The sequence below is a fragment of the Dipodomys merriami genome, unplaced genomic scaffold (assembly GCF_024711535.1).
Source record: "Dipodomys merriami isolate MVZ:Mamm:240054 unplaced genomic scaffold, mDipMer1.0.p SCAF_8, whole genome shotgun sequence".
NCBI lineage: Eukaryota > Metazoa > Chordata > Mammalia > Rodentia > Heteromyidae > Dipodomys > Dipodomys merriami.
This window is the reverse complement of record NW_027206401.1, coordinates 18944720-18957576: the sequence shown is the minus strand read 5'-3', so window position 1 is coordinate 18957576 and position 12857 is coordinate 18944720. Positions and strand designations below refer to the sequence as shown.

General features: G+C 39.6%; 1 protein-coding gene across 1 annotated transcript in view; it reads right to left on the bottom strand.

Annotated features, from left to right (window-relative positions):
* Positions 1-4998: 4998 nt before the first annotated feature.
* Positions 4999-12857, bottom strand: part of Txlnb (taxilin beta) — a 48405-nt gene continuing 40546 nt past the window's right edge. Inside the window, exons 8-10 of the mRNA XM_070010155.1 lie at positions 11210-11302; positions 8878-8973; positions 4999-7376 (exon numbers count right to left, since the gene is read on the bottom strand). Coding sequence (XP_069866256.1) covers positions 6552-7376; positions 8878-8973; positions 11210-11302 — 1014 coding nt within the window. The 3' untranslated portion in view covers positions 4999-6551. The remainder of the gene's footprint in view (positions 7377-8877; positions 8974-11209; positions 11303-12857) is intronic.

The window sequence follows — 12857 nt, the reverse complement described above, 5'->3', positions numbered from 1 at the left end:
TGATTTATTTTCTGTTTATAGTGGCTTTATGCATTTTTAAAATTTTTTTAAAATTTTTATTGTGATTGTGAAGGTGATGTACAGGAATTACAGTTGCATAAATCAGGAAATGAGTACATTTCTTTTTGAACAATGTCACCTCTTCCCTTGTTTTCTCATGGTTTTTCCATTTTCAACATAGTGTCTGGTGAGTCTCACTGCTGCATTGGTTCACCCTTTGTCCCATTTCTGTGTTCCTCTTTACTCTTCCCCAAATGGATAAACTTACATACAAGACCAAAGGTACAGGAAACAAAAACAGTGACAAAGGAGAAAAAAAAAGCAAAATAAACAAAACCCCTCATTTCCATTTCTTGGAGTTCATTTTGATAAACCTCATCTTATATGATCATATGCACATAACTGTTGAACCTTTGTGATCCTGTCCTAAGAATATCCTCTTTGCTTTATAATTTCTAAGCCTGCTTGCAGCCAAAATATCCTCTAATAGGTAAATGGAAAAACAAACCATGATACATTTATACAATGAAATACTATTGAGCAGTATAAAGAAATGAGCTATGGAGCCACAAAAAATTGGAGCATTAAGTGGATGTTGTTCAGTTTTAAAAAATGGTGATCTGAAAGGCCACAGAATATGAGTCAAACTACAGGACTTTTTGGACAAGGCAAAACCAGAGACAGTGAATAGATGAGGAGTGATTGTCAGGAAGGAAATGAAGGGGTGGAACCTGAGGATTTCTTGAAACATCGAGGGAAGTGATGGAATCTGTATGGTTCGACGCAGGAGCTACCTGCCATTGAGTATTTAGCAGGCCCTGTCAGGTGTCCACACCAGTTGTAGGCTGTGGACTTGGTGTGCTAGTTATGTGTCATTGTCGGTCCGTGAACATAAGCAGCACTGTGGTGTGGGAATTTCCTGGTGGGGGTGGCTGACATTGGCATGGGTCTATGTACTGTATTTTCTGTTTAGTTTTGCCCTGATCTAAAACTGCTTTAAAAATAAAAGTCTAAAAGGTTTTCTTTTCCCATTAGGCATAGAATTCTGGGTTGGTAACATTTTTATTTTCAATTGTTTTCCATTGGTCTTAGTTTATTATCTTCTGGGTTACACACAACTATACCTTGGTATCCCTAGGGGAGTTGTTGGAAGAAACCTTCAGATACCAAATTCTGAGGATGCTCAAGATACTTCTATAAGACAGCAGTATTCATGTTATCTATGTGTATCCTCCTTAGCGTTTGAATCACTTTTAGATGACATGTACAGAATAATTGCTAGGTAAAGCACACTGTGGAAGAATGACCAGGGAGGATGCAATCATTAGGCCTAAGTCCATAGAACGCCACTGAATGAGGCATGAGACAAGTTCTTCAAACACATGCTGGAGAGAAACAAGATCTATGGGCTGGCCAGAGGCTGCAGCAGGGTGTGTGCATACATCACATCAGTGTTGTTTTCTAAAACTTTCTGGAACTTTTTGTTTCTTGACTATTTTTAATCTCTGCTTACTTGAATAGTACACATGCCATGAGGGCTGACTGTAGCTTATGAATTTACCTGTTAAAACTCGCTATTCTTTTTATTTTTAATATGTATTTGTTGCACTAAGGACGTTCACCATGGAATTTCAGATGTGTATATATTCTGTTTTCCCGAGTATCCTTCTCTCTTGTTTTCCCTTATTGTCTCCCCTCATCCCAGCTACTGATCAACAGCTTTCACTGACATTTGCTAGTGACCTGTTTTTCTATGAGTTTTATAACATAACTTTATTTTGACATGGGAAAGAATGTATTTTTCATTTTAAAAGGAAGACAAAAAAGAAGAAAGATAATGATGTATCAACACTAAACACCATGTTACTAAAAATTTCTCAGCTTGGGAGATATAGTGTTGAAATGCATTGGCATTATTCACGGTCAGTCTACTTCCAATTTATGCAACTTATATGCCTCTTCCCTTTATTGTTTCCAGTTCTCTTTGGGTTTTAACTTTTAACTTTTCCTTTTGTATTATATTACAGCTACCAGACTGAAAGTCTTATTTTTCTTTTCTTGTTTTCCTTCTCTTAACATAATGTCTCTTTGTTTGTCTTCTGGGCTTTTTTTTGGGGGGGGTTATTCAACATAAAATGTCATCAATTGATGTTTTTGGAAATCATATGTTTTCTATAGACATTAGTTATGGCATGAAGTTACAATATATCATTGAAAGTGGGATAGTCATTGGCAATGGTAGAAATCTTGGGTTCTTAAATTTAGCACAAAGGAGGACACGCATTTGGATTTAGCTGAGCTTGCATATGCTTGTTGAAGTGATTTAGTCATTTTATACCCTGGTAAATGAAACAGCTCCTGTAGGTAATTTATGTGCCATAGATCAATGAATTTCTGGATTTATATTGCTAGCTGTTTCTTTCAAATATTTTTAGTCACATAGGAAATAATTGTTTTTTATAGTATTTCCTTGGCAAAGAAGATAACATTAACCATCTTTTTGCAAATACCGGTGTCAAGCCTCACCTACGAGAACAGAAGTAAACAGGTCAAATTTAATTTCACACATGTGTATCTGTGGTGTCTGTGCCCCACCTCACTAGCACACACAATGTGATTACTTCCCAAAGGACTGACCTCCAAATACCACTAAATCGAATCTGGGGATTAAGTTTCTGACACTTGAATTTGAGAAAACGCATTCAAACCATAGCACCTTGGCATTCTGTTTCTAGCCTTTTTATCTTGTAAGCTCCAGTGGTTTTTGACTGTAGCCTTATTGTTAAGGATCTCTCTGTCATTGTATCCTTCCTCTGTATTCTGAACACACACACACACACACACACACACACACACACACACACACACACACACACACACAGAGTTTTCAACGTGTGGACTCCATATCGATTCTTCACGAAGGTCAGATGACAATAAAATAAAACCATAATTTTTGCTATATGTTGTTGAAACACAGAAGTAACAGAAAGATAAGTGAAAATTAAGTAAAAAAAATTACTTTGATAAAATTTGGCAGGAGAAGAAGTACTTTTTTAATAGATACATAAATTATGTTGTTTAAGTAGGTTTCTAGAAAGTATATTTGGGCATCTCTAAAAATAGTTACATGAACTTAGTAAAGAATAGGAACTTCTGCTTTTCAACTTTATGAGTTATTGTTATAATTACCAAGGCCAAATTCTAACAAAGGAGTGCAATAAAACATTTTTGAATATTAAAATAATTCTCCCAAAGCTAATATTTAAGTTTTACAAATTTCAAGCAAGATATTATGTCAGAAAATCTGTTGAAGAAATACACAGCAGTGAGTAATGTGTTGCCTTGAAAGCCTCTTGGATGAAAATAATAAACTTTGGATATGAGAATATTTGATTTAGTGATTGTTGGCACAGCTGTCTGTTTCTCTTGTTAAGCATTCAGACTGAGACTTCATTGTGATTATCTAATCTTACTCCATCCTTGGAAGTTTAACTTGTGTAAACAGATGGAAAGGAGACTGTCTTGGATCATTATGGATTGTGAATATTTGGTTTGGGGTGTTTAATTTCCAATAATGTTGAAACTTTGATTGTATATCCCTGTGGATATAATATTTTAAGCCTTTAAAAACACCTACATTCTCAAATTAGGGCCATGGTTATTTCCTGTTTTTTTTTTTTTTTTTTCTCCACTGAGTAGCATTTCTGTTCTCTCTCTCATTGTCTACTTTTTAAGCAGTTTATAATTCTTGTAACATATGGCTACTACCTACAAGCTCTTCCTGTGCCCTGGCAATCAGCCACGCCCAGTACTGAAGAATGATTTCTTGGCTGCATAATTGACAATCTTGCTTTTATCCATTTTTTCTTCTTGGGCTCAATTTTTTTATTTGCACTAGGGACTGACCTAATGGTGGAGCAGTTGCAAGCACTCTCCTACTTGAGCCATGCCCCAGTTTGAACTTGGGTTTTTTTTTTCTATTTGTTTTTAATATCGTTGATTTGATTTTAAAAATCACCTAATTTGGCATTGGAAAATGGCTATATTTGACTATCAGAATTCATGAAAAGTTAGTAGTTGGCTCTGAAGGGTGGTGTTGTACTTGGGTTTAACTTTATTTTTATCATTTTTATTTTCAGCAAGGATTTATTTTAGTCAGTCAGGGTCAAAGTAGAGAGAAATAGAGAAGAAAGAAATTTCTCCTGATCCCCAGACAGGAAAGGGGAGTTAAAGTTCTCGATTCAACTTTTTTTTTTTTTTTTTTTTTTTTTGGGTCCAGTCGTGGGGCCTGAACTCTGGGCCTGGGCGCTGTCCCTCAGCTCTTCAGCTCAAGGCTAGCGCTCTACCACTTGAGCCACAGCACCACTTCCGGCTTTTTTCCTTTTGCTTATGTGGTGCTGAGGAATCGAACCCAGGGCCTCAGGCTTGCAAGGCAAGCGCTTCTACCACTGAGCCAACTTCCCAGCCCTCAACTTTTTTTTTTTGTCAGTTGTGGGATTTGAACTTGGGGCCTGGGTGCTGTCCCTGAGCTCTTTTGCTCAAGGGTAGTGCTCTACCACTTTAAGCCATAGCACCACTTCTGGTTTTGTGATAGTAAGCTGGAGGTAAGATCTCACAGACTTTCCTGCCCAGGCTGGCTTTGAACTGTGATCCTCAGATCTCAGCCTCCTGAGTAGCTAGGATAACAGGTGTGAGCCATCAGTGCCCAGTTTTGTTTTTGTTTTTGTTTTTGTTTTGTCAGTCATGGGGCTTGAACTCCCGGGCCTTGGCACTGTCCCTCAGCTCTTCAGCTCAAGACAAGTGCTCTACCACTTGAGCCACAGTGCCACTTCCAGTTTTCTGGTGGTTAATTGGAGATAAGAGTCTCACGGACCTTCTTGCCTGGGCTGGCTTTGAACTGTGATCCTCAGATCTCAGCCTCCTGGGTAGCTAGGATGATGGGCGTGAGCCACCGGCGCCCGGCTTAGTGCCCAGCTTTTTAACACAGAGATTGAGTAGACTTCTTTTTTTTTTCATTCTTTCCTTCCATTTCCTCCATTCTCTGTTCTCTACTCTCCCTATTTTCCTTTCGGCATCATTGTTGCAGGATCCTTTATCCCAGGTCCAGTAATTATGCTGCTGGTATTGTTAGAACCCCTGTCAAGCAATGATAATATGATCTTTATGTAGACAGTTCCAGATGTTTTTAGTTTTTGCCTTTTTTGAGTTTTCATCTGTTTCTCACTATTTTGAGTAGGGACCTATTGTTTTTTTTTTACTTTGTATTTCTGGCCTTTAAACAAAACCCTCAAAGCAGAAAATGTGTTTGTAAGCCTCCTCACTCATATCGAGACCCTGTGTGGGTTTCTACTGCAGAAAAATAACAGCTTTATTTAACTTTAATTGAGCTGAGGGCCAGGTGTAATTCCCTGCTACAAAGGAGGGTCATTGGAGGGAAGGGAACAGATGCTTTGAGAATACAGATTGGGTCAAAAATAGCAAGAAGTAAATATCCTGTCATGAGACATAAGGAGCATAAGACGAAGACACCTAGCCACAGCCTCAGCCCTCAATCACTAGCTAGTTCCCTTGCCCATTTCCAATCCAACTTGGGGCGGGGGTGGTGGTGGTGGTGGTGGTGGTGGTGGTGGAGTGTGGGCAGTCAGGAATGGCTGTCTTATACTGGGGGTGGTAGAGGTTGGGAGGAAGCTGGCTGAGGAGTGTAGAAGCAGCTGTGTTCTTTCCTTTTCCCTTGGGGGTCTCCTGTGACCACCTTTGTGTCCATGCTGGTCACAGACTTGCAGTCTAGCACAACTGCTATTTTGTGGCTTGACCACTTGGCTGAATTTATTGATCTCTTATTGGGTTATTTATTTTTGCCACATCTAGTGATGGCCTAAATGAATAAAGTTCTGAACCTTTGGTACAGGTACAGATAAGAGGTAATCATTTGATTAGCTTCTAAAGATCTTGCACAGAGAAAAATACATAATGGGTAAGAGAAATAAATTTACAAATGTGTATATCTGCATGTAAAATATATACACGTGTCTATGTAATACACATATGTATGTATTCACACTGTACATATGTGAATAGATACACATGTACACCAACACCTATGCATATATATGTTCCCTATGTTATTGAATGGAAAGGAGACATCTTTTATTATGGGAATTCTTGAGCTATTTATAGAAATAAATACAACATTGTCAGTATTTATGAATTTGCAGTGAAAGTCTTGAAATACCAAATCTTACTGCTGATTTAGAGATCGGATAAAGTATATTTTTAGTGGAAAAGTAATATAAACTTGTTATTGTATGTTTTGCTGCCATTTGGGAACATTATACTATCACTCAATGTTAAGTAGAAATGTTCCACTTCAGTTATGAATTGAGAACATAGAAAAAAGTCTGAATGTGCTTTGAATCCTATGTTTAAAAAATCTGGTCTTGATCCTAACTTTCTTTCATTTGACATACCCATTGCTTAATGCCCTTTCTAGGGAGCGTCTGCTCTGACAAGACCCAAAGTCAGGACGACAACCTCTGAAGACATGATGATGCTTAGTCCACTCCTTCCAGGTTGCTGTCACCTGCTTTGGGCAGTTGGGGCTGGGCAGAGGACTCTGGGGTCAGTTCCTCTGAGGCTACTGGCAATGGCTGCCCCCTGGGCTCACACTCAGGTACTATGGCTGGAACTTGATCACTGACTGTAGAGAGTGGATCAGGGTCATTTGCCTCTAACTGCAGGAGGGAGACCTGAGCTGGAGGTTGTGGGGCCTGATTAGAAGTTTCTACATGAGCAGGACCATTTGCTTCCACTTGGGATAGGAAGGCCTGGGCTGGGGGCTGTGAGAACTGACTCGAAGCCTGTGCCCCAGTGGAGAGGCTCTGAGGTTCTCCTCCTGACCTTTCCAGGACATGACTGGCCATAGTGGCGGGTGTGGCAGCCTGGCCTATTCCAGCCTCTGTCTGGGTAGCTGGGAGAGGCAGAAGGCTCCCTGGATGTCCACTAGGGATCTGAGGGGGTTGTTCAGGCTTCTGGAGGGCAGGGTCCCCACCTTCCTGAGGACCACTCAGTTCTGCTTCTACTTCTGATGGGTCCAGTGTGGACTCTGGGTGATGGATTACCATAAAGGCGGTGGTCAAGTTCTTTATAGTGTCTTGAACACTGTTGGCTTCCTCTGTGTTCACCTCTTTCTCTGCACTGATATCTGACTCGGGCTCCTCATCGGAGCTATGCTGACTTTGGTCATCTTTCTCAGATATTTTTGCCTCTCTGATTTTTCTGTAGAGTTCAGTTCTCTCTTCTTGTAGAGCGCGGCAGAGCTTCTCCAGCCTCCCAATTTTCATCACGAAGCACTCGTATTCCTTGGCTCTCAGTGCTTTCTGTGATTTGAACACACACAAAACACAATGCAATGAAAAACTGAATTTCCAGGATGCTTTCTGGAAGAAAGCATCGGAGTGGTAGCTGAACAGACCTGTGGTTGGAGACAAGTTGTTGTATGGTTTTTTTTTTTTTTTTTGCATTGTATGTAGAATTTTAATTACCATAGTAGAACTTGAATCTTTCTTTGGGAAAGAAAGATGCTAAGGCTTCTTCTCTGAATTAAGCCTGAGCCTCTCAAATCTTACACTAGGTGATTTTTTTTTTCTAAATACCTACAAGCTGTGAGTGAAAGCTTGTGGGTAAAATGAATAAGACAGACTCAGACTTTCCCTAAGTGGTGCCTTAGACCCTATATTGATGAAGATATAGATGAATGTGTGTTAATCCAAGCAATTATTTGATTTATGTTGATGATCACTGAGCATATGTCTTTAGAATGGTTTGCAATATGGGATGAATTGTTAGAACAGCAATTATAACCATAGAAACTCACCGTATACTAATTCATGACTGTAGTGGCCAAACTATCGACTTCTTTCTCTAGAAATAATGGTGTATCTGTGCAGAGACAGGTTCTTCATCTAGTCACCATGCACATACTCATTCTCCTTTGAGCTACTCTGTACCTTTAAGACTTTTTTGGGGGTCATATGTAACATATAAACCCTGTCTATAATGTCAGGGTCATGGATATTTGCCATTACAACTGAAAAACCTTTAGATCCTGGTATGATATTAGTATTTAAATGCCTGTTTAAGGAGCATAAGAAAATATTTCTCCATATCTGTCTATAAAATTACATATGCTCTGGGTGAATGGGTTGATGTTGACTCTTAGTGTATTCACATCATTGGTTGTGCCTCTTAGATGATAGGCATTGGGGAAATGAAAAAAAAATTGTATGTGGTGTGTGTGTGTGTGTGTGTGTGTGTGTGTGTGTGTGTGTGTGTGTGTGTGTGTGTGTGTGTGTGTGTGTGTGTGTGTACCAGTCCCAGTGCTTGAACTAAGAGCCAAGGAGCTGTCCCTAAACTTTTTTGCTTAAGGTTAATATTCTACCACTTGAGCCACAGCTCCACTTCTGGCTTACTGCTGGTTATTTGGAGATAAGAGTCTCACAGACTTTTGTGCCTGGGGGCTAGATTTGAACCATGATCCTCAGAGCTCAGCCTCCTGAGTAGATAGGATTACAAGTGTGAGCCCGGCACTCTTCCTACTTTTAAGTAAGGCACAGCAGGCCTAGTGCTGTTCTGGGGACAGCTTTTGTATTAACAAGCATGTGATCAAGGGTCATAAAGCTCTTTTATGACACAGGCCTGGATTCTGAATTACCCTTGTTTTATTACTTTCATGACAATTTAACAGGTTACATCCTTGCAAAATTCAGCCCATTTTCCCCCCAATGTAATCACTTGTACTGTTAGCTTATATTGTGTGTGAATATTTTGACTAGAGAGGAGGGACATAGGGAATAAAAACTAACAGAACAATTTCCTCACCTCTTCAATCATGTCCAACAGAGCTTTGTTACAGTTCTCAAACCGGGCTTTCCATGTGGCAGTGTCCTTTTCCAGCCTCTTCATTTTCTTAGTTGTCTACAGAAACCAGAATGTTTTGTGTTAACTCTGAAGAGAGAATGTATCAAGGAAGCTACTAGTTCCATATGTGGCATCTAGAGCAGTCCTTCTGTTGTCAGATGCTAAAGCAAACAGATGTTGAATGCTAAGAATGAAGGTTGTGGAAGAGTCAGGACTTATTTCTGAGTTCTCTAGGTCAATGGTGAATGAATGGATTTGTCTGAGAGCCAATTCAAGAGAAAGAAAACTACTTAGGAGCACATTGTTTTGTTGCTGCTTTTCCTTTCATTCAAAGTCAAGATTTCTTAACCAAGACCCATGAATAAACTTGCAAATTAGATCATTTATTTTACTGAGCAGAAGACTATCACAATCACAAAGCTGGCATAGCCTTTAGTCCTTGCAATATTGGTAATATCTGGGCACTGGCCACAGTAAAGCAACTCTCTGTGTCCTCTATCTGTGTTTGTTTGCAGGATGAAGGCGAGTTCTCAGAATGTGATTAATTAAATTATTTATTTAGTCTTTGAAAAAAGGTTCTGTGGTTACCCCCTACTTCACGCGTGGGGAAACTGAGTCTCAGAGAAGTGGAATCATATTCAGAGAGTTAACAGAATGGGCTGGATGTATTCCATTTCAGTTCAGTTAGTGAATTTTGTGTCTCAGCCTCTTGAGTAGCTGGGATTATAGGCACGAGCTGCCAGTATCTAACAGTTGGCGTGTGGGGAGTCTCACTAACGGTGAGCCAGGGCTGGCCTTGAACTGCTGTCCCCCTCATCTCTACCTGTGGAGTAACTGGGATTATATATACATGCAAACTGGAGAAAACTAGCTTTTACCGAGCATTAACGTTCTTAATTGTGAAATTAATTACAGGATTTCATGAAAATATTGCCCAAAATATGTCCACCCATAAATTGATTCATTCCAGAATGGTGGTGGGGGCTGGACTCACGTGAGAGTCAGGGGTTTGCCGTGTTACACGGCTGTTCTATCATTTGAGCTACACCCTTTGCCCTTTTAGCTTAAGGTTATTTTGAGGCTAGGGATTCCCGTTCTGCCAGTATCCACCCGGCCTGTGATGTTCCTGTTTACCCTTACCACATAGGTGGGATGATAAATATACACCATCTGTGCTCAGCTTTTTGTTGGTTGAGTTGAGGTCTTGTGACCTTTTTGCCTGGACTAGCTCAAACCATGCGGCTCCTTTACCCCACCTCCCAAGTAGCTAGGACTATAGAATTAAGCTGTCATACCCATCAAAACAGTTATGCTACTGACATGCTTACAAAAATACTGAATTGAATGAGATTTAATTAAACACATCCAAGCCTGCAGTGAGCCTGGTGGCTCGCGCCTATAATTTCTGCTACTCAAGAGGCTACGATCTGAGAATTCCAGTTCAAAGCCACTGCAAGAAAGTCCATGAGACTCTAATCTCCAATTAACCACCAAAAAAAAAAAAAAAAAAAAAAAAGCCAGAAGTAGAGCTGTGGCTCAACCGACTGAGTGCTAGAACCTTGAGCAAAAAAAGTTCACGGATAGTGCCCAAAAGTTCAGCCCCCCAGGGTCAGCACAAACAAAACAAAATGAAACAAAATGAAACAAAATGTCTAGTTATACTATTCATACCTACTCATAGCATGTATTTGTTAAATATTCTCAAAAATTTGAAACCCCTTTTGAAGTACATTAATTTATGAGTTTTTCAATCACGTGAATGAGGAAAGATAATATCTCAATTTATAGATAAGAAAAATAAAATTCAGTAGAGGAAAGTGAATTCACTTCTTCAACAAGTACTGTCCAGCCGTACTGAGTGTATGAGAAAACACTCAAAATGTAAAATTGGACTTTCACATCTTTAGTCAGGAGTCTAGAAGGAGCCACTCTAACAGTATTTTCTCCTCTAATATTATACTTTTATATAATTATATGAAAGATTTTTATTAACTTTTAGAAGGTTAGACTTTAATAGATACAATATAATATTGGCCCTTGCTATATACATGTTAGCCATGAAGAAGAAAAAAGAAATACTGTTCCCCAGACTGAAATATATCCTAGAAGTTTTGGGCTCTTGTTAAGATCAATTCACCACAAATTTACCAAAAAAATATGACTCAAGTCTCATTCCTACCTTTAATACTTCATTACTTCATGATATACACCAAAATAGCATGGGAAAATGAACCCAAAGGAGGGCTGCCTGTCAGAAAATGTCAATATTTCATAGATGGTAAGTAAGACTCACTTTATCCATTTCCTGCTTGAAAGTGGCAAACACTTCATTGCTCTTTGCCAGAGTGTTCTGGAACTCTTCAAACCTTCCTGAGTAAAGAGTAAGCTGTAAACAGAGGAAAGAGAACTATTTTAAGGCTGCTTCCAGAACAAAACAACATGTCATTGTTTATTATTTGAGAAGACAAACGATTTAAAGGAATTCTCAGTAGAGTGTTAATCATGTGTTCAGTTGTATTATTCACTATAAGATCGGCCCAGGTGAGTGAACATGGCTGATTTGTTTCCATAAAGGAAAACAATGATAAAATATATTTCCACTATTTCATTGTATCAAGCCTTTACCAACATTAAGTAAGCACTGAATACATATACGTGGACTATAGGCACAAAGGTATTTCACGTGGGGATTTTGTTCTTGAGGGACCCTCACTCCTAATGAGAGGCTAATCTCAAAGACAACGACTCTATGATAATAGAGACAAATTGCCACATCAGCCAGTAGGTACAGTGGGTGATTGTGTGAGATGTGAGTTGGTAGGGAAGGTATCTTGAAGGGAGGCAGAATGTAGACAAATGAACTAATCGATAAAAGGAAGGTGTGGGGCTGGGAATGTAGCTTAGTGGTAGAGTGCTTGACTAGCATGCATGAAGCCTTGGGTTCGATTCCTAAGTAACACATAAACAGAAAAAGCCAGAAGTGGCACTGTGGCTCAAGTGATCCAGCGCTAGCCTTGAGCAAATGAAGCCACGGGACAGTGCCCAGGCCCTGAGTTCAAGCCCCAGGACTGGCAAAAGAAAAAAAAAAAAAAGGAAGGTGGATGGCCAAGGACCAGGGTGGCTACCTTTTGTGCAGACTGTAATCACTGTAAGCAATTACCATTTCTGCCGTAGACATTCAGCTTTTGTATGCTTATCAACACGGTATTCTAGCCACTAGTTCTTCACAATGCCCCCTTCCAGCAAAATCACAGATGAGAGCAGCGAGTGTTGATAAAGAGATGCCTTTTCTAATTTATACAAAAAGCATCCAAGGGATTAGCTTTCTTGAGAGGTGAGGAACTGAAAAGGGCTGTTGTATCTTCACATGGTTAATTTCCAGGTTTGCATCTGAGATGACAACAGTGGGCAGCACTAGGAAGAAAAGGGTTTAAATCTCTGATTGTGAATGACACTAACATCAAAACCTTGGTTCTGAAAATGGAATCCGGGTGGCTTGTTTTGAGTGAAGAGACTTAATAGAGATGAATTAACATAGTTAAGCCTCCATTTTCAGTTCAGTACTCTTCAGTGTGGGAAACAGTCCTAGGTCCTCAGATGGTTACAACAAATTTACAGCGCTCAATAACAAATATGGCTAGACTTGGTGGACTGGGCTGTCTGAAAAGCTGAGCAACTGGTAGTTTCGATGGGATTCTCTTTTCTAAAAGAGAGAAGAGCACACAGACTAAAATAGTAGGAGACTGGAGAATGCTCACAGGTGGAGGGAGTGTCAGGCGAGTGTATGAGTGTATGTGAAGAAAGGACCCCCTAGATCTCAGAAAGCAGCTTATCACATTGGTTGATTTCTAAATAATGCAGAATAATAGAAGGTTTAGTACAGCAAGCAGCAACAAAATATTAGCATAAATTCTTTCATAGGATATAAATTTTCCAAAGAG